At 41.7% G+C, this 20,743-nt stretch overlaps 1 protein-coding gene across 1 annotated transcript in view; it reads right to left on the bottom strand.

Annotated features, from left to right (window-relative positions):
- LOC120028634 (cullin-3) overlaps positions 1 to 20,100 on the bottom strand; it is a 32,132-nt gene extending 12,032 nt beyond the window's left edge. Inside the window, exons 1-4 of the mRNA XM_038973846.1 lie at positions 19,855 to 20,100; positions 15,861 to 16,058; positions 1,955 to 2,068; positions 1,132 to 1,292 (exon numbers count right to left, since the gene is read on the bottom strand). Of these exons, the coding sequence (XP_038829774.1) occupies positions 1,132 to 1,292; positions 1,955 to 2,068; positions 15,861 to 16,058; positions 19,855 to 19,917 (536 nt within the window). The 5' untranslated portion in view covers positions 19,918 to 20,100. The remainder of the gene's footprint in view (positions 1 to 1,131; positions 1,293 to 1,954; positions 2,069 to 15,860; positions 16,059 to 19,854) is intronic.
- Positions 20,101 to 20,743: the final 643 nt, after the last annotated feature.

Genomic DNA, 20,743 nt, shown 5'->3' with positions numbered 1-20,743 from the left:
GAAATATTTTGACGTTGGTGTCTGTAATTACTCTGGCTGCTTCGGTGCTATTTCTGACGGTAGCTGTGATGGTAGCTGCAATGTAAAACTGATTTATACCTCAAATATGCACATTTTTCGAACAAACATAGATTTATTGTATAACATGTTATAAGACTGTCATCTGATGAAGTTGTTTCTTGGTTAGTTTGGTTGGTTCTTGGTTAGTTAGGTTGGCTTTGTGCATGCTACCTGTACTATGAAAAATGTCTGTCCTTTTTTGTATTTGGTGGTGAGCTAACATAAATATATGTGGTGTTTTCGCTGTAAAACATTTTAAAAATCGGACATGTTGACTGGATTCACAAGATGTGTACCTTTCATATGCTGTATTGGACTTGTTAATGTGTGAAAGTTAAATATTTCTCAAAAATATTTTTTGAATTTCGCGCTCTGCCTTTTCAGTGGAATGTGGGAGGAGTTCCGCTAGCGGAACCCCGGTGCCAGACAGGTTAAAGAATAATTTTTAAGTCGAGACATTTGAGTGTGTCAAGAATTGCAACGCTGCTGGATTTTTCACACTCAACTTTCCTGTGTGTATCAAGAATGGTCCACCACCCAAAGGACATCCAGGCAACTTGACAACTGTGGGAAGCATTGGGGTCAACATGGGCCAGCATCCCTGTGGAACACTTTCAACACCTTGAAGAGTCCATACCCCGACGAATTGAGGCTGTTCTGAGAGAAAAGGGGGGTGCAACTCCTAATGTTTTGTACGCTCAGTGTATAGGATACCATTTAGGTCTGGGTCAGCTCAAAGACTGTATCAGATACTTTTTAAATTCAACAAAGAGCACAATGAAATAATCATGGATTACGGTTGTGGTTTTTTTCATCGGGAAAAACACTGCTTCCTTCAGCTCAGAAACTCTGGCTCTGTTTGAATTACTTCCTTACCTCCTCCCTTCAAACAGTCGATGCTTAGACATGACTGGACAGACGAACACAAGCGTTCCGCCGCATGGCTTCCAGTCATTTCCAGTGATTACACTTGTCAAGTCATTTCAGTGATTCCTTCAACGAAGCTAGGAGTTTGTACACGTTTAAAGAAGTCGAACAGGCCCTGTGTATAGACGGGTCATATTATTATACCTGTCCACCACTTCGCCCTTCCTCTCTCGTGCGATCATGTCCAGGAGGGTCTGTCGGAGGTGGTCTCGGATGCAGCCGTAGCGCACCACCTGGTCTCTGAAGATGATCAGGCCCAGGTTGTAGACGTTCTCCACATTGTTCTGCTGTACGTACACCCGGTCCTGGGAAACAAGAGGAAGAGAGGGTGAAGCTTTATCATTCAAGGCTGATCTTGGGCAAGTTTTGCATTTCCCCCACTAATGGTTATGTTTAGGATTGGTGGATGGGAAGCTGATCTCAGATCTGTACCTCACCCCGGAGCGCGTTTGAGACCTGCAGCCAGGAAGCAATGCATTACCAGTCCAAGGGAGGGTTACGAGATGACACTGTATTGAGAAATACAGTCAAATCCTAATAACTAAGAAGTGTGCACGTCTGATAAGCACAAATTGTGCATGTCAGCAGTTACGTTTTCTAAAAGTGTGATGATGCAAAACACAATGATGCAAAACGTAGCATCACTTTTAGATTTGTGCTGTATCTTGAAAACGTATCTGCTAACTGGAACAACATGAATGAACAAAATACTAAAAACATGTTGTTTTTTTGTAAAACATCCCTGGTTTATGACTGCACCTTGTAGCTGTCAGAGCCATGTATTTAGAGAGTTTAGACATTGAGGTTTCTGCATAATGATGCATTTACATGACCCTACAATACTATGGCAGCCATGTTAGCACCCCATAAACTTTACATGGGGAATATTAAAATAATGCTATGTATGTCTAGAATTAAAACATAACTCTCTAAATACATGGCTCTGGTAACTGGTGGTGCCACTCACCATGTACATGAGGATGTCTCTGATCATGACCATGGCTGTCTGGTGGTCGTTCCAGGCTTGGTTTAGTGTTTGGAGGAAGTTGTTGTTTAGTGAGTTGAGGACATCTTCCCGTACCTGTGGGGAAGCAGCAGCACAGTCAGTCAGAGAGGCATTCGTTTGATACTACAACACCACACTGATGACTTGGCACACTGAGCCCATCTCGCTTTCTCTGCATGACACACTCTTTCTGTCCGTGAGTCTCTCCCTCCACAAGCTCCTCTCTCTGAGTGTCCTCTCTCTGTATGGGACGCTAAAGAACACTGTGCTCATCAACATCAGGCAGAGAAACATCATCCATTTAGTGAAACAGTGCCCAGCACACTGACACACTATCTCAATGGAAAGTGAACCCCTCTCAGCTCACTATAAATCACCTACTGATGAATCTGTTGTACTTACAGTGCATTCGGAAAGTATTCAGACCCCTTGACATTTTGTTACGTTACAGCCTTATTCTAAAATGGATTAAATACAAAACATTCCTCAGCAATCTACACACAATAACCAATAGTGACAAAGCGATAACAGGTTTAAACATTTTTTGCAATTGTATTACAAATAAAAAAACTATTTATTCACGTAAGTATTCAGACACTTTGCTTAGAGTCTCGAAATTGAGCTCAGGTGAATCCTGTTTCCATTCCGATTGTACTTGACATGTTTCTACAACTTGATTGGAGTCCACGTGTGGTAAATTCAATTGATTGGACATGATTTGGAAAGGCACACACCTGTCTAGATAAGGTACCACAGTTGACAGTGCATGTCAGAGCAAAAACCAAGCCACGAGGTCGAAGGAATTGTTCGTAGAGCTACGAGACAGGATTGTGTCGAGACATATCTGGGGAAGGGTACGAAAAAAATGGACGTGGCATTGAAGGTCCCCAAGAAGACAGTCGCCTCCATCATTCTTAAAATGGAAGAAGTTTGGAACCACCAAGACTCTTCCTAGAGCTGGCCGCCCGGCCAAACTGAACAGCAGAAGGGCCTTGGTCAGGGAGGTGACCAAGAACCCGATGGTCACTATGACAGAGCGCCAGAGTTCCTCTTTGGAGATGGGAGAACCTTCCAGAAGGACAACCATCTCTGTAGCACTCCAGCAATCAGGCCTTTATAGTAGAGTGGCCAGACGGAAGCCACTCCTTAGTAAAAGGCACATTTTATTTGTTATTATTTAACCTTGATTGAACTAGGCAAGTCAGTTAAGAACAAATTCTTATTTACAAAGACGGCCTAGGAACAGTGGGTCAACTGCCTTGTTCAGGGGCAGAACAACAGATTTTTACCTTGTCAGCTCAGGGATTCGATCTAGCAACCTTCCGGTTACTCTAACCACTAGGCTACCTGCCGCCCCAATAAAAGGCACATGACAGCCCGCTTGGTGTTTGCCAAAAGGCACCTAAAGACTCTCAAACCATGAGAAACTGATTCTCTGGTCTGATGAAACCAAGATTGAACTCTTTGGCCTGAATGCCAAGCGTCACGTCTGGAGGAAACATGGCACCATCCTTACGGTGAAGAATGGTGGTGGCAGCATCATCATGATGTGGTGATGTTTTTCAGCGGCAGGGACTGGGAGACTAGTCAGGATCGAGGGAAAGATGTACGGAGCAAAGTAGAGTGATCCTTGATGAAAATCTGCTCCAGAGCGCTCAGGACCTCAGACTGGGGCGAAGGTTCACCTTCCAACAGCACACATCCAAGACAAGCACACATCCAAGACAACACAGGAGTGGCTTTGGGACAATTCTCTGAATGTCCGTGAGTGACCCTGCCAGAGATCCGGACTTGAACCCGATCAAACATCTCTGGAATATCTGTGCAACAACGCTGACCGAGCTGGAGAGGATATGCAGAGAAGAATGGGATAAACTCACCAAATACAGGTGTACCAAGCTTGTAGCGTCATACCCAAGAAGACTTGAGTCTGTAATCTCTGCCAAAGGTGCTTCAATAAAGTACTGTCATGACATTGGCTTATGACAGTCATAAATACCTCTTTCTCCCTTTTTCCCTCTCCCTACTATAACTGATGTGACATAAGAAAACCCCTTTGTTAACATAGAGATTCTGGGAACATCAGAAGTTGGGGGGAAATTAACTATATTCTGGTAATCCGACCAACTGAACATATGCGGTGGTACTTAAGGTATATTATGTCAGTTCGGTTGCCCTCTGACACATTCTCATCAATGATAGAATGACAAACTCTACTGTGGAAAGTCTAAACGTCAGAGGTATCGGATTCACATGGAATTGTTGTTTAATTCAAATGTTTGAACATGAAATTATTTGTGAAGAGATGAAATGTATGTGAATGTGGTCCCGTGGTCCCGTGTGGCTCAGTTGGTAGAGCATGGCGCTTGCAACGCCAGGGTTGTGGGTTCAATTCCCACGGGGGGACCAGGGTTCAATTCCCACGGGGGGACCAGGATGAATATGTATGAACTTTCCAATTTGTAAGTCGCTCTGGATAAGAGCGTCTGCTAAATGACTTAAATGTAAATGTAATGTAATTTTAGCTTCCAAATTAGAGATTTGGGTTTTCATAAGTTTGGGCTTCTGCTCAACCAGGGGCCCGCCCCTGTGAAGAGACATGGGTTATAAACTTTTCAGACACACCCCTCTCCCTCCACTATATAAGCCATTGACAAAAATATAACTTCCTGTTCCGGGAACATTAGGATGACGATCCGATGTCAGAATGGTTCAGATAATAACTACAGAACTAAGCCAACATCAGCATGGACTTTGGTTGTGAATGGTATGAACTTTGAACTCGTATTCACTACAGAAGTGATACCTCCTAGCCGTTGAGTTAGCAACAGCTGCTACAAACGCAGGTTAGGAAGGACAGTCAGAGTATCCCGTCTACTCCACAACGACGTTACCACATATCCAGTGAACACCAGAGACATTCTTCAAAGGACAGAGGACTCGGGTTGGCGATACGGTCTTCCATCTACCACCAACCTACTGAAGCGCAGCTCAGAGTAAATATTTATTGCATTTTCCTTTTCTAAATGGGCAGTAATTTAGAATGCATAAGATACTGTACTTACGATAGTACAGCTTCGCCTCTGTCCCAGTCTCCCGCGCTTTCACTAAAACTCAGCCCCTTCCCTTTGTGTAACAAGCTGTCATATCTATTCCGCCCGCTAGGGACGTTTTCCTTTATGACGGCAATTCGTAATCAAGTTATGATTTAATTGTGTATGTGTGATTCTGTGTGATTAGTTAGGTATTTAGTAAATAAATAATTAAACCCAATTTTGTATTGCTGATTCAACTTGTTAGCCAGGATTCTTGCAGATAACCAAGGATTTACAACTTTCAGATGAGACTGAATAAAATGACGATTAATGTGACTGCTATGGATGTAAAATATTACTAAATCTTTAAGAGTTTATTCGGAAAATAACAGCTCTATAAATATTATTTCGTGGTGTCCCTCTCTAGTTAATTACATTTACATGATTAGTTCAATCAGGTAATATTAATTACGGAGAAATTATTTTATAGAATAGCATGTCATAGCAATTAATCTGGCATAGCCAAAGACACGACAGTACTGAGTAAAGGGTCTAAATACTTACGTAAAGGTGATATTTCAGTTTCTTTTTTTATGTGCACAAATTTCTAAAAAACTGTTTTTACTTTGTCATTATGGGGTATTCTGTGTACATTGATGAGGGGGTGAAACGACTTAATCCACTTTAGAATAAGTCTAACGTAACAAAATGTGGAAAAGGTCTAGGGGTCTGAATACTTTACGAATGCACTGTATGTGTAGTAACCTAAAACACCATCAACCAAATGGAACACTTGAGAGAAAAAATTGCCAGCGCTTTAGACATCTATATGGGTCCGTTAAATCAAGGCCTAGTAAAGGCTCAGTGCATTACTTGTGATTTGTTTTGATAATACTTGTGGAATATATGTCCCCAATTTCGTGGTATCCAATTGGTAGTTACAGTCTTGACCCATCGCAGCAACTCCCTTACGGACTCGGGAGAGTTGAAGGTCGAGAGCCATGCGTCCTCCGAAACATGACCCTGCCAAGCCGCATTGCTTGTTGACACACTGCTCGCTTAACCCGGAAGCCAGCCGCACCAATGTGTTGGAGGGAACACTGTACAACTGGCGACCGTGTCAGAGTGCATGCCACCGGCCTGCCACAGGAGTCACTAGAGCGCGATGGGATAAGGTCATCCCAGCCGGCCAAACCCTGCCTTAACCCGGATGATGCTGGGCCAATTGTGCTCTGCAGTGCCTTAGACTGCTGCACCACTCAGAAGGCCCAATGCAACTTACTTATATCTGAAAACTTAAAATGGCCATTTCTTCCTATTACATTTTAGTAGATGCTCTTATCCAGAGCAACTTACAGTAGTGAGTGCATACATTTTCATACTGATTCCCCGTGGGAATCGAACCCACAACCCTAGCATTGCATGTGCCATGCTCTACCAACTGAGCCACATCGTCACAAACCACTTGATGTCTCAATTAGTTGTCGGACAATTTCATAATTGGTTATCGGCTTTTTTGGACGCCGATTACATAGCAATCCACGAGGAAACTGCGTGGCAGGCTGACCACCTGTTACGCGAGTCCAGCGTCAAAAGGACCTTGTGGCTGCAAGGAGCCAAGGTAAGTTGCTTGCTAGCATTAAACTTAGCTTATAAAAAACAATCAATCTTCACATAATCACTAGTTAACTACACATGGTTGGTGATATTACTAGGTTAACTAGCTTGTCCTGCGTTGCATATAATCAATGGGGTGCATATAATCATGTTAGCGGGCAATATTAACTAGGGAAATTGTGTCACTTATCTTGCATTCAGTGCATGCAGAGTCAGGGTATATTCAACAGTTTGGGCCGCCTGGCTCGTTGCGAACTAATTTGCCATAATTTTACATAATGTGCAATGTAACAGCAATATTTAGACTTAGGGTTGCCACCCGTTCGATAAAATATGAAACGGTTCCGTATTTCACTGAAAGAATAAACGTTTTGTTTTCGAAATGATAGTTTCCGGATTTGACCATATTAATGACCAAACGCTCGTATTTCTATGTTTATTGTATTATAATTAAGTCTATGATTTGATATTTGATAGAGCAGTCTGACTGAGCGGTGGTAGGCAGCAGCAGGCTCGTAAGCATTCATTCAAACAGCACTTTACTGCGTGTGCCAGCAGCTCTTAGCAATGCTTGAAGCACAGCACTGTTTATGACTTCAAGCCTATCAACTCCCGAGATTAGGCTGGCAATACTAAACTGCCTATAAGAACATCCAATAGTCAAAGGTATATGAAATACAAATGGTATAGAGAGAAATAGTCGATGTCACAATTCCTATAATAACTACAACCTAAAACGTCTTAACTGGGAATATTTAACCACCAGCTTGCATATGTTCTCAAGTTCTGAGCAAGGAACTTCAACGTTAGCTTAGCTTTTTGGACCTGAATGCCAAAACATTCAAGGAGGGGACGGTATTGAAAATCATACCGTCTGTATTTCAAAATACCACCGGTAAATGGTATATCGCCCAAGACCAATGGTGTAAATTGCAGTGGTCTGAAATAATTAATAGAATGGACCTATCCTATTTCGATGATTGAAATGACACCCACCCTTTATTTAAGAGCACGTTGTGTCTCAACCGATGGCAGACACAACACAAAAACCTCAGATGATATGAAATAGGGTCTAAGCTACAACTTATGTAAATATGAGTTCATGGACTTTTTGATAATTGATAATAAAAGGCAATAAAAGTTTAAAAAAGGAACATTTAAATATAACCTTTTTCCCTCAATAAATAATCACATAGTTTGACAACACTGTAAGCTTTTAAATGATATCAAATTCAACAGTTTATATTTTCCAGTGATAAAGACATGGATGTCTCATTGTATGGCAAAATGGGTCAACTTTGAGCACCTTATTTTTGTTTAACATTTATTTAACTAGGAAAGCCAGTTAAGAACAAATTCTTATTTACAATGACAGCCTACGTAAAGGCCTCCTGCAGGGATGGGTGCTTGGATTAAAAATAAAAATACAGGACAAAACACACATCAAGACAAGAGACAACAACACTTCATAAAGAGAGACCTAAGACGACAACATATCAAGACAGCAACACATGACAACACAGCATGGTAGCAACAACATGACAACATGGTAGCAACACAACATGGCAGCAGCACAACATGGTAGTTGCACAAAACAGGGTACAAACATTGTTGGGCACAGACAACAGCACAAAGGGCAAGAAGGTTTGACAACAATACATCACGCAAAGCAGCCACAACTGTCAGTAAGAGTGTCCATGATTGAGACTTTGAATGAAGAGATTGAGATAAAACTGGTGTTGTATGTGGAGGATGAGGGCTGCAGTAGATATCATAGATAAACATCTTAGGGGGGAGTGAGGGCCTTTCTAAATAAGAAACAACCAGTGGGTCTTGCGACGTGTATACAGAGATGACCAGTTTACAGAAGAGTATAGAGTGCAGTGATGTGTCCTATAACGAGCATTGGTGGCAAATCTGATGGCCGAATGGTAAAGAACATCTAGCCGCTCGAGAGCACCCTTACCTGCCGAACACAAAATCCGGGGAGGGGCCAGTTGGGTATAAGACTATCTGAATATATATGGATGAGAGAGCTTCCTACTGCCTGAGCTATGTTGTTGATGCAAATTGAGAAGAGTGTGGGGCCTAGGATCGACCCTTGGGATACACCCTTGGTGACAGGCAGTGGCTGAGACAGCAGATGTTCTGACTTTATACACTGCACTCTTGAGAGAGGTAGTTAGAAAACCAGGCCAAAGACCCCTCAGAGACACCAATGCTCCTTAGCCGGCCCACAAGAATGGAATGGTCTACTGTATCAAAAGCTTTGGCCAAGTTAATAAAAAATAGCAGCACAACATTGCTTAGAGTCAAGGGCAATGGTGACATCATTGAGGACCTTTAAGGTTGCAGTGACACATCCATAACCTGAGCGGAAACCAGATTGCATACCAGAGAGAATACTATAGACATCAAGAAAGCCAGTCAGTAGATTATTGACAAGTTTTTCCAATACTTTTGATAAACAGGGCAAAATAGAAATTGGCCTATAACAGTTACGATCAGCTTGATCTCCCCCTTTAAATAAAGGACTAACCGTGGCTGCCTTCCAAGCAATGGGAACCTCCCCTGAGAGGAGAGACTGGTTAAAAAGGTCAGAGATAGGCGTGGCGATTATATGGGCAGCAACCTTAAAGAAGAAAAGGTCTAAACCATCTGACCCAGATGTTTTTTGGGTGTCAAATTTAAGGAGCTCCTTTAGCACCTCGGACTCAGTGACCGCCTGCAGGGAGAAACTTTGTAGCGGGGCAGGGGAAAAAGAAGGAGGAGCATCGGGGCTAGTCACATTAGAAGGGGTGGGAGATGAGGAAATGTTGGACGGGCAAGGAGGCATGGCTGAGTCAAATAGGAATCCTGTCTTAATGAAGTGGCGATTAAAGAGCTCAGCCATGTGCTCCTTGTTAGTAAAAACCACATCAACAACATTAAGGGACATGGGCAGCTGTGTGGAGGAGGGTTTATTCTCCAGGTCTTTAACCATTTTCCAGAACTTCTTGGGGTTAAACCCTGAGAGAGAGAGAGAGAGAGAGCGAGAGCGAGAGCGAGAGAGAGAGAGAGAGAGAGAGAGAGAGAGAGAGAGAGAGAGAGAGAGAGAGAGAGAGAGAGAGAGCTGCTCCTTAAGTTCTTAGGGATAGGAAGTAACTAACTTTGGCCTTCCGGATAGCCTGAGTGCACTTATTTCTCATTTGCCTGAACAAGAGCCAGTCAGCCTGATTATGCGTGTGCCGAACCTTTCGCCAAATGCAATTCTTGAGGTGGAGTAACTCTGCAAGATCACGGTCTGAACCGGTTTTAATTAAAATGTTCTTTATGGGGGCGTGTTTGTTAACAATGTCACTGAAGATATCACAAAACAAGGTCCAAGCTTCTTCGACAGAGGGGATCAATTTGATTCTATACCAATTTACAGAGGCCAGGTCATGAAGGAAGGCTTGCTCATTAAAGTTTTTTAGCAAGCGTCTATGACAAATCAGGACAGGACGTTTCACTGAGCAGCCATTGTGAACACAGGCTGTAAAACAGTGATCACTAAGGTCATTACAGAAAACACCAGACTGGTACCTATCAGGATTATTTGTGAGGATAACATTGAGGAGAGTAGCCTTTTCTGGGTGTTTGGAGTCATACCTTGTGGGATTGGGAATAATCTGAGAAAAATGTAGGGAGTCCCATTGCTTTAGAACTTGGTTAGATGGTTTAAGCATGTCCCAGTTTAGGTCACCTAGCAGGACAAATTCAGACTTAGTGTAAGGGGCCAGGACAGAGCTTAGGGCAGCTAGGGTTCAGGCCGGTGCTGAAGGAGGACGATATAAACGCCCTGCAACAGTCAACGAAGAGCTATTTGAAAGTTTAACGCTTAAAACCAGCAAATCAAATTGTTTGGGGACAGACTTGGTGGAGATAACCGAGCACTGAAGGTGATCCTTGGTAAAGATTGCCACTCCCCCACCTTTGGAAAATCTGTCTTGCCGAAAAAGGTTATATTATGACCACTTCTTCCATAGCAAAACATGTTTGGAAAGTTTTGTTTAAATCAAAATGGATGCTGTCAAAAAGGGATTGATGGATTTACCCTATTACTCTGATTGCAAATGTGGGGGACAAGAACAGAATGTCAATGGGAGAGAATTTGTTTTAAATCTGAGATGCCAATTGGGTGGTGTTTTTTTTAAGGCCAGTGCTGAAATATTGACATCCAGAGCGATAATTGGTCATCTGAAAAGGTAGGCATGCCACCCTACATAGGGCTATGGTGACCGTAGTACAGCCACACTGGCAGTCAGGAGTCATGACCACAGTCATCTGATTGTCATTAGTAGCCTACCAAACTTGCTAATGGCCGGTACTCAGCACTCTATTGTCCCTCTAATCACTCTGACATCAATACAAATTAAATCTAAAAGTAAATACTTCATGAGAGCCCTGGCATTCAGAGTTTGAGCAGAACAGGATCCCCTTTTGTGCAGGGAGAGACAGCTTCTCATAGCTGGTTGATGCATGGAATGAAAGTGTTCCTGTTGCGTTTCTATAGGCTATGCAATCTGTTAAAAAGAGGAGAATCACATCAGCTTTCTATAGGCTAGGACTACTATATGTACGTCTCAGCTTTCCAAATATTAAGCAAATTGCTTCGCTTTACAACCGAAGTTGCCTAACTGGCTTGCATGAAAATGAACCACGGGAAAAGCGTACTCCATTTGCTATTCAAGTGCATATGGAAAACGTTTTTTTTTACCCTGCCCCTATTCCGACAGGTGCATGAGTCGCCCATTCTGAATCAAAGCTAATTTCACACATTATTTAGTATATGTAAAGACAATATTAAATTGAGAAGTCTGAATGATGAAAATATTATCACTTGTTAAAACTTCTTGCCACTAGGGGGGTGCCATTTCGACATAGCACAAAATCGTACCCAATTTAAACGGCCTCGTACTCAATTCTTGCTCGTACAATATGCATATTATTCTTACTATTGGATAGAAAACACTCTCTAGTTTCTAAAACCGTTTGAATTATGTCTGTGGGTGAAACAGAACTCTTTCTGCAGCGAAATCCATGACAGGAACTGCGAAGGTCTGAAAACTAGGCTCTGCTCTCAGATCAGTTTAAAGCTCTGTATGTATCCTATGGGTCGACATGAACTGCACCCGCCTTCCCCTGGATGTCAGTAACCAATGAGAAGTGGAATGGAGTGTCTACGTAGCTCTCAGAGTTTATAAAAGGCCAAGGAACGAGGGGACCTCTCTTTTCAACGCTCGCCATTACGCAAAGCAAGACCTCAGGATGGCATTTTGAAACGCTCAGTTATCGACCTTAGATATATCCGTCTAATTTAATTCGATATAGGTGTTAGAAACATCATAACGAAGTTATTTTAAACTGAGTTATATCAGTTTATGCGAGTATATTGCTATTTTCGGAATTTCCTTAGTATTGAGTTTGAGGATTTGGGCATGCTGTGGCCGCATAGCTACTGTTAGCTGCTACTTCCGAAGTTGAACACGACGTTTTACAACCAAGCAACAATTCTTTTGGACAAAGGACCACTTGGCCAAGATTCTGATGGAAGCTCGTCCAAAAGTAAGAGCTATTTATGATGTTATTCCGTATTTATGTGGAAAAATGTAAACGGATTTGTCCGCCATTATTGCGGCACTAGTCTGGCTGTAACGCACACTGTATGTCTAGTAACGTTAATTTTAAAAATCTAACTCAGCGGTTGCATTAATAACTAATGCATCTTTCATTTGATGTCCAACCTGTATTTTTTAGTCAAGTTTACGATTATTTATTGATTAGACTAGGTGCCTTTCCAAGATGGCGCCGGCCAGAATGCATGACCTGTTGCTTCTAATCACATTGTATAACCACGATTTGTACTGCTAAATATGCACATTTTCGAACAAAACCTATATGGATTGTGTAATATGATGTTACAGGACTGTCATCTGAAGAATTCTGAGAAGGTTAGTGGAAAATTATTTTATTTTGGTGGTGAATACGTTATCGCTATGTTTGGCTGGAATCAATGCTGTTGTCTGGTTTGCTATTGTGGTAAGCTAATATAACGATATATTGTGTTTTCGCTGTAAAACACTTAGAAAATCTGAAATATTGTCTTGATTCACAAGATCTGTGTCTTTCATCTGCTGCACGCTGTGTATTTTTAAGAAATGTTTTATGATGAGTAATTAGCTAATACACGATGGTCTCTGTAGTTATTCTAGTCATTTTAGTGAGTTGTGATGGGGGCTGCAATTGTAAACTATGATTTATACCTGAAATATGCACATTTTTCTAACAAAACCTATGCTATACAATAAATATGTTATCAGACTGTCATCTGATGAGGTTGTTTCTTGGTTAGTGGCTATTTATATCTTTATTTGGTCGAATTTGTGATAGCTACTGATGCAGTAAGAAAATGGTGGAGTTTGGGAGTGGTGTCTTTTGCTAACGTGGTTAGCTAATAGATTTACATATTTTGTCTTCCCTGTAAAACATTTTAAAAATCAGAAATGATGGCTTTATTCACAAGATCTGTATCTTTCATTTGGTGTCTTGGACTTGTGATTTCATGAACATTTTATTATATGATATCCCTGTGGCTTTAGGCTAGGCTATGCTAGTCAGCTTTTGTGATGGGGGGGATCCCGGATCCGGGTTTGGGAGGTGTTAGAGGTTAATGATTCACAGTGCAAGCATTTTTTTGCAACTTTTTCAAAAAATAGTTGCATGCATTATGTAACCTAGTCCATAGGCCTATATGCTTTGCTAAGGTTTGTATCACAACTGAAGTGGCCAAATATATCCAAAATGTAGCCTATATGCTCAAGACCCCTGGAACATGGTTGGAGAGCCCATAGCCTACACAGCCTGGTGAAACGTGTTCCGACTGAGTTTTGACTGGCCACTATTTAATAAAAGTGTATCCCACCTTTCTCGTGCTGCTATATTTAAATTAAGCACATTAATCTGCTTTACAAACAGTGTAGCCTACCTGGCATATTAAAAAAGTAACTGCACATAACCTCCATTCGCTATTCGAGTGCAGGCTATGGATGATTTTCATTTTTTGTGGGCCATTCTAAATAAAAAATAATTCCACACATATGTAAAGACCAGATTAAATGGAGAATACTGCGTGAGGATATTATCAAGTGCATGTCAAATTCTGAACGTGAGACTGATGACGTGTGTGTAGCCTGAGCAAGAAAAAGAGCAGAGCACTTCCCTTTCATGCAACTTTGCTTCATGTAGCCTTAATGTATTAGAAATCAAAACATACAACCTAACGTTTCTATCACAATTAAAGTTGAATAAATAACTGTAAATTAAGCATATAGGAGGACCTGTTTCTTTGTTAACCGCTCAACACCGAATAGCCGCATGTGCGCACTCCCTCGAAAATCGTTTGGGAGAAAAAAAATACCTTATTTTATTCAGTTATGTTCAATTGTATTGTTCTTACTATAAAATAATGCCACCGGAATTATAAGCAAATATTGCCTGATAAATGAACAAGTGTACCCAACTGCCATATGGCACAGCCAGATCAGGGCCTACCATAAGGAATATGCTATTCTGTTCTTCTGGAATAGGCTACATTTTCTTCATAGACCTGCCTAAAAAAAATTATTTATTGTGATGTGCTGGCTATATTAAATTGATTTATTAGATGTTTTAAAATGTAGATGTTCCAAATGTCCATATCAGTAGCTTGTAGGCTATAAGTGGAAACCGGAGATGCAAAGCATGTTTATGTTAATTAAATGGTCAATTACCATGAGACCGGCAGTTACTTAAATGATGATCAACCAGCTGAAAAAAATGTAATGACCGCCAAAGCCCTAGCCCTGCATAGATAATTAATTGGCCCAGTAATGTCATTGCTTCCAAATAGTTTGCAGATGCCACAGAAACCTGTCACGGCTTCAAGATAATCTGATGCTGCTTCCTGCTGCTACTCATTCAGTGGAATATGTTGGCCAACATGGTGTGTGGTTTAAACATGAACGTTATAGGGATCATGTGATAGAAATCTGTCCGAGGATAGTTTGTGGAACTAAATCACACAAACGCTTTCCCAAGGTCAAAGGCTATCACAATCACTGATTAAAGCACCAAAAGGCTAATTGATCTGCTTCCTAGTACCTACATAATTCGACAAAACACAGAGCAAAACCAAAAACACAAATCCTGCTTCACTCTCCGAAACAGGATACTTTTTCAATCAGCTGAGCTTGTCATAGATCAGGACTGTGTGTGATTACTGAAAGAGAGCTTTCAAATCTCCAGTCAGATGCCTTTGGGCCCAAGTGTAGCTGGGCCTTCTGATAGCCCCATTCCTCAAACTTAAATCGTTTAAATTCCAACCACTAAATATAAGGCTTCTGAATGAATGGAAGCAACTCATGTTTTCCAGATAGTTTGCTTTCTTTTGCAAGTCCGCCGCATCCAGCCATAGTCAGACAGATTCTCTGAGCTTTCCACAGTAATTAGTTTAATATGAGCACTCCACTTCATCACGCTGTCAGCATACCAAACAGGCCCAACACTGAACAGGCCAATCGGCCTGTCATTTAATATCGCCTGGATTCGATTGACAGACGTTCACAAGGTTGCTTTTCAACAATGAAAATGTTATTATGGTCAAGGTGAGTAACATCTTGTGGTCAAACTCAGTGACTATTCTACCACTTTAGATATAGTGTACTGACGGAAAATACGCTGCCAGTGATTTTACAAGGGTGATTACTGCCATACCCGCACAAATCCAGCAAAGGGACGTTAATCCAGACCCGGGTAGTGTTCATGAAAAACCAAACGAAAGAAAACTGGCTGAAACAGGGAGGGACTACCTGGACTGGTCCAAAAATAAACACTTTTCATTGTCTGTTGTAAAATGTTTTAACATTATTCAATCACATGCCCTCATGAACAGCCTGGTCCCGTGTGGCTCAGTTGGTAGAGCATGGCGCTTGCAACGCCAGGGTTGTGGGTTCAATTCCCACGGGGGGACCAGGGTTCAATTCCCACGGGGGGACCAGGATGAATATGTATGAACTTTCCAATTTGTAAGTCGCTCTGGATAAGAGCGTCTGCTAAATGACTTAAATGTAAATGTAAACAGCAATCAGTACTGAATCAACTCCCCGACTTGCGCTGGGATGAGCATGAGTCTACCACCCTGCGTTCATTGGCCTTACTTTGTTGATGAGGTGCTCGGTGACCACCTCCCGGAGGCCCGTGTAGAGCTTCTCGCCGTGTTTGTGCAGCACCATGGTGTAGGCGTTCCTGTAGAGCTCCTCGAAGCTCAGCCCGCTGTTGTTCTTCCTCTGGATCTCCTGGATGGCATTCTTCAGAAGGTCCCAGATGTTGTTGACATACTTCTCGTCCATCGTCATCTGCAGTGGACAAAGGAAGTAAGAGTGAGAGGAGAGCAGACAAATAGACTGACAGGCCAAAGTTTCGGGGATCTTTGGCTCCCTCGTTTGAGGGAGAACTGGAGCAAAGCAAGCTTGATAGACCCCGTGTGCATAGCCTCCATTTTTATCAGTCTCCTGCTAGGCTAGCCTACTTCTTTAGGTCAGCAACCTGCGAGAGAGATGAGACAAGTCACTTGCTACACTTCTGCAACCCAAAAACCCCTACTTATTTAAAGAGTAGCCAATATTATATTGCAATATCTTACAGTTTGAGTGTAACATTGATAAAAGAATGCTCCTCCTGAAAATTTATGATTTATATTCCTACTTTTGATGTAAAAGTATATTAAAACAAATCACTAAAGGGAAACGGAGGGTGTCCCTATTTGTGTTCCTTGTGATGAACTAAGACTGCAGGACTGCAATATCATGACAATATTCCCAATAAGGTTCCATCCAGTCCACAGCATGAATGAAAGCGTTTTATATTTTCCATATCATATTGCTCAAGGCCACCTCTAACTGTACCTAGTAACATTTGCCTTTACCCCAAATTCTCCTTTTAACTGGACAGACAGTAATTTCACTGTAGCCAACCATCACACTCTGATAAACATGGCCATATACACAGCTTGACATAAATCCCTTGTCCCCTTTGGCTGTCACACTCAACCATGGCCTGTTAAACCTGGAGGCTCTCCAAAGTGAGGCTGGCCGAAAGCTGCATACAAGGTGTCTGGATATGGCACCATCCAAACACAAGCATATTTCACAGGAAGTATCGTGTGATTGGACAGGGTTCACAGGGATCCGGGAGGTAACATAGCAGGACAATCCATGACCCTACTCAACCCGAGAACAATTATGCAAGGTTGGTATTTGGATTTCTTATTGGAGTGAGGGACGGGGATCCCGATGTAGTGAAACCCTCTGCATCTACTAGGCCTTTTACTCACAAGTCATTTTTATAAAACCTAGTAACTTACCACAATAAATGAACTGTCATATATCCCACTAATAATCCAGGTACAGGGCTTGAACCTTATTCGGCCCATGATTACACCGTTTTGTTTCGCTCTGGTCAACATTAGTAGAGGAAGTGCACTAACACCCTGGACCAGAACTACACAAAACAGTCCTATTTTCTGTGGTACTCAACATCATTTTAGTCTGTGGCCAGACTAATTGCTGATTCTGAGGACATCTCTGAATGTCTGAAATGGACTCTAGGAAGTCCCAGCCAAGACATAAAACAAGACTTTCAAAGATCTATTCTACACCATCTATTCTCTGCATATCAAAAGTGTGTTCCAAAGTGGCTTCAGCCACTTCACATGGGTTAGTGTGACACTCAGTAGATGGCAAACTGGATAGAATCTGAGGAGCACTCATATCCTTCCCATCCCTTTCATGATAATGATTTAAAGTTTCTGAACAGCCAAGGAGGTAACATTATCTGATGACAGTGAACTTTCAACTAAACACTGGGCTTAGCACATGATCCTTTCATTTAAGGCCTAAGGTAATTTAACGTTTATGAGTCACTGCCTTGGTGAAGATTAAACTAACAAAACTGGCAAAACTAGCTACCTGATGTCACAATAATTCATTTAGCCCATTCATAGACGCTAACTACCTTTAGCCCGATTTCTCACCCTTCCTGTAGGGTCGTGATGGGTCCATTTACTGTCATCTAGTGGACATTTTGCTCAATTGCCCTCAGCTATGTTTAGACTGTTGTTGTTCATGTTTTGCTGTGTTCTAGTGTACTATGGAATATATTGCTTTCTTATTCTTGACACTTCTCCCAGTCATATAAGGTTAGAACTACCTTTTAGTGTTCTGATACTTCTAGCTTGGAGTTGTATTTTTATGATAACATAGCTACAATATTTCACCTTTTAATGTGTATAGTATTGCTTACTAGGTGTGTCCAATCAATTTTGTAACCACTCCCTCTTCCAATTAGGGCTAATTGGAAAAGCTGTTAAAGAGGACAAAGTATATAAAAAAAATTGTACTCCCTGATGAAGGCCATGCAGCCAAAACGCGTTGGATAAAATATAAAAATATATATATATATACATTTAAAAAAACGTTTCTATTGAACATGCCATACTAACAAAGGCATTTTAATTAATTATATGAAGAGTGCCTTGGTCCTCCTTTCTTTTTGATGACCAATTTACCCCTTTTACCAAAGAGCACCTTCTATCTGCCAAAATGTACTATTGTGTACCTTAGTAGCGCTTCCCTTCCTCCTCTTTCTACTAGCTATCTAGCCTGTTCCGAACACCTGTGTAAGCATAACTGGGAGGAAGTGTAGTTCATCAACTGGAGGCACACACACAGTATATGGATCTGTGCAAATCTGCTACAGTAAGTGTATAATTGTTTTTATTTAAAATATATTTTCTCAGGCCTGAGTGTTGCATCAGAGTGCTAGTTGTGCCACTAGAGATCCTGGTTCAAGTCCAAGCTCTGTTGCAGCCGGCCGTGACCTGGAGACCCATGGGGCAGCGCACAATTGGCCGGCAGGGATGTTCTTGTCCCATCGCGCACTAGCGACTCCTGGGCCAGGCGCAATGCAAGCTGACACTGTTGCCAGGTGTACGGTGTTTCCTCCAACACATTGGTGCGGCTGGCTTCCGGGTTAAGCGGGCACTGTGTCAAGAAGCAGTGCGGCTTGGCTGGGATGTGTTTCGGAGGACGCACCGCTCTCGACCTTCGCCTTTCCCGAGTCCGTACGGGATTTGCAGCGATGGGACAAGACCAACTACCAATTGGATACCACGAAATTGTGAAGGGGGAAAACGATAAATATATATATATATTTTTTAAATAGATTATTTGACTGGTATGAAAGAAATTGCCATTTGTTTCGAAAACCTTTTCGCAAGCAATGATTATTTACTTTTCTAAACTTTAATACACGGAGTCGGAATTGTAGTTCACATAGAGCAAGCAGTGGGCGAAGCTCACTGCTGGAAACCCTATGGAGAGAAGAGTTATCGAGAGCTACTTTAGGGGATCATTGAGGATGCAGTGGAGGTACATCCGTCATAACTGAATACTGATCTTCTGAATACTGATGTCAGCCAATAGCTTACTCCCATTTAGCTTTCGTCCATTAGTTTTAGCAAACTGTTTCCAAATTAAACTTAGGCTAACGTTAGCTACTTAAATCTTGAAAGACAAAGTATCTAACGTTACATTAACTAGGTGTAACAGTCGATGCAAAATGTTAGCTAAAGTTAGCTATCTATCCAACAGTTAAAGTTAGTCGGGGTATCGCAAGGTTTTATTGGCATGTAACTAAACGTGTTTTTTTATTTTTATTAAAAGAACGTGATTCAGCAAACCATGTCATGCAGAATAACGTCACCCAACAACAATTATCTCCAGTCCAACCCACCAGTTTCTGAATTGCCCTAACGTTAAATACAAGTCATTCAGCCACAAACAAAGCTACGACGCCAAATATTTAGTTAACGTTAACTAGCTAGAAACCATGTTTTTCTCCGGGTAAAATGACAGTTGGTCGTTCGCTAGCTAATGTTAATAATTGTCTGACAACAGTAACGTTACTAGCTACTGTATCTAACAGTAGGTAACAAGCAAGCAGCTAGTAGGGGGTAGCTAGCTATCTACTTGTTTTTACTGAAAGACCGGCCTTGCAAACTGCACTCCCCTGCTAGCTTGTTACTCGAACCTCGGTGGTCCAGTCACCGCCTGCTGCTGGCAGGGACAGGTCCTATATGCGGTTTGTACTTACAGGAAAAGCTCGTATCCTCATCTTGGTATCCTTTTTTGTGCCGCCTTTGCTGAGATTGGACATGGTTACCTCGTCTGTGTGTTCTGTATTTACATGAAAATATTATCTGGTTAGGTACAGGGAAGTATACTTGTGGAGCTTCCACTCGACCCTCGCTAGTCCGTAGTTGGTTGTTGACAACCAAACGGCAATGTTTCTCTAACGTAGATCTCCACACTCAGCAATGGCGGACTACCTAGCTGCAGTTCTCACTGTGCAGAGCGCACACGATGCAACTCACGCGAGACTAAGGGTACTGGGCTGGGAAGGGGTAATTTTCTCATGAATAAAATGTTTTGATCAATAAATTCCATTGGGCTTTGCCAAACACTTAAATAATAATATATGACATTTAGCAGACGCTTTTATCCAAATGACACATGACAAATCCAAATGCTTAAATGTTTTTATAACATACCACCCACTCCATCCTAGTTTACTAGGAATTATTTGGGCTCTGTCTCTGCCAGTGGAGGCTCCTCAGAGGAGGAAGGAGAGGACCATCCTCAGTGAAAACAAAAAAAGGTGTTGATTTTTAGACTATACTAAATATATTAATGTCACCAAATATGTGTTGAGAAGCTTGGTGAGTTGGTGACATTATTGGATAGAGATTGAAAATAGTTGAGCATTTTTTTATTATTCAAATTAGTTTCTTCAAATTACAGGAGATGGAGGTTAATTATACATTGTTTTCTTGGTTTTATTACTTTATTTGTGTCCAGTTTATTTCAATTTTCCCTGATAACAAGCTAGCTACCAGTTCGAGTGTGCACCTTTCGCCGCCAACGCTACCTCAACAAAACGTAAAAACAATTTGAACCCCTTTCATTCTCTGGGGTACACGGAA

The sequence above is a fragment of the Salvelinus namaycush genome, chromosome 34, assembly GCF_016432855.1.
Source record: "Salvelinus namaycush isolate Seneca chromosome 34, SaNama_1.0, whole genome shotgun sequence".
Classification (NCBI taxonomy): domain Eukaryota; kingdom Metazoa; phylum Chordata; class Actinopteri; order Salmoniformes; family Salmonidae; genus Salvelinus; species Salvelinus namaycush.
This window is presented reverse-complemented; position numbering and strand designations above follow the sequence as displayed.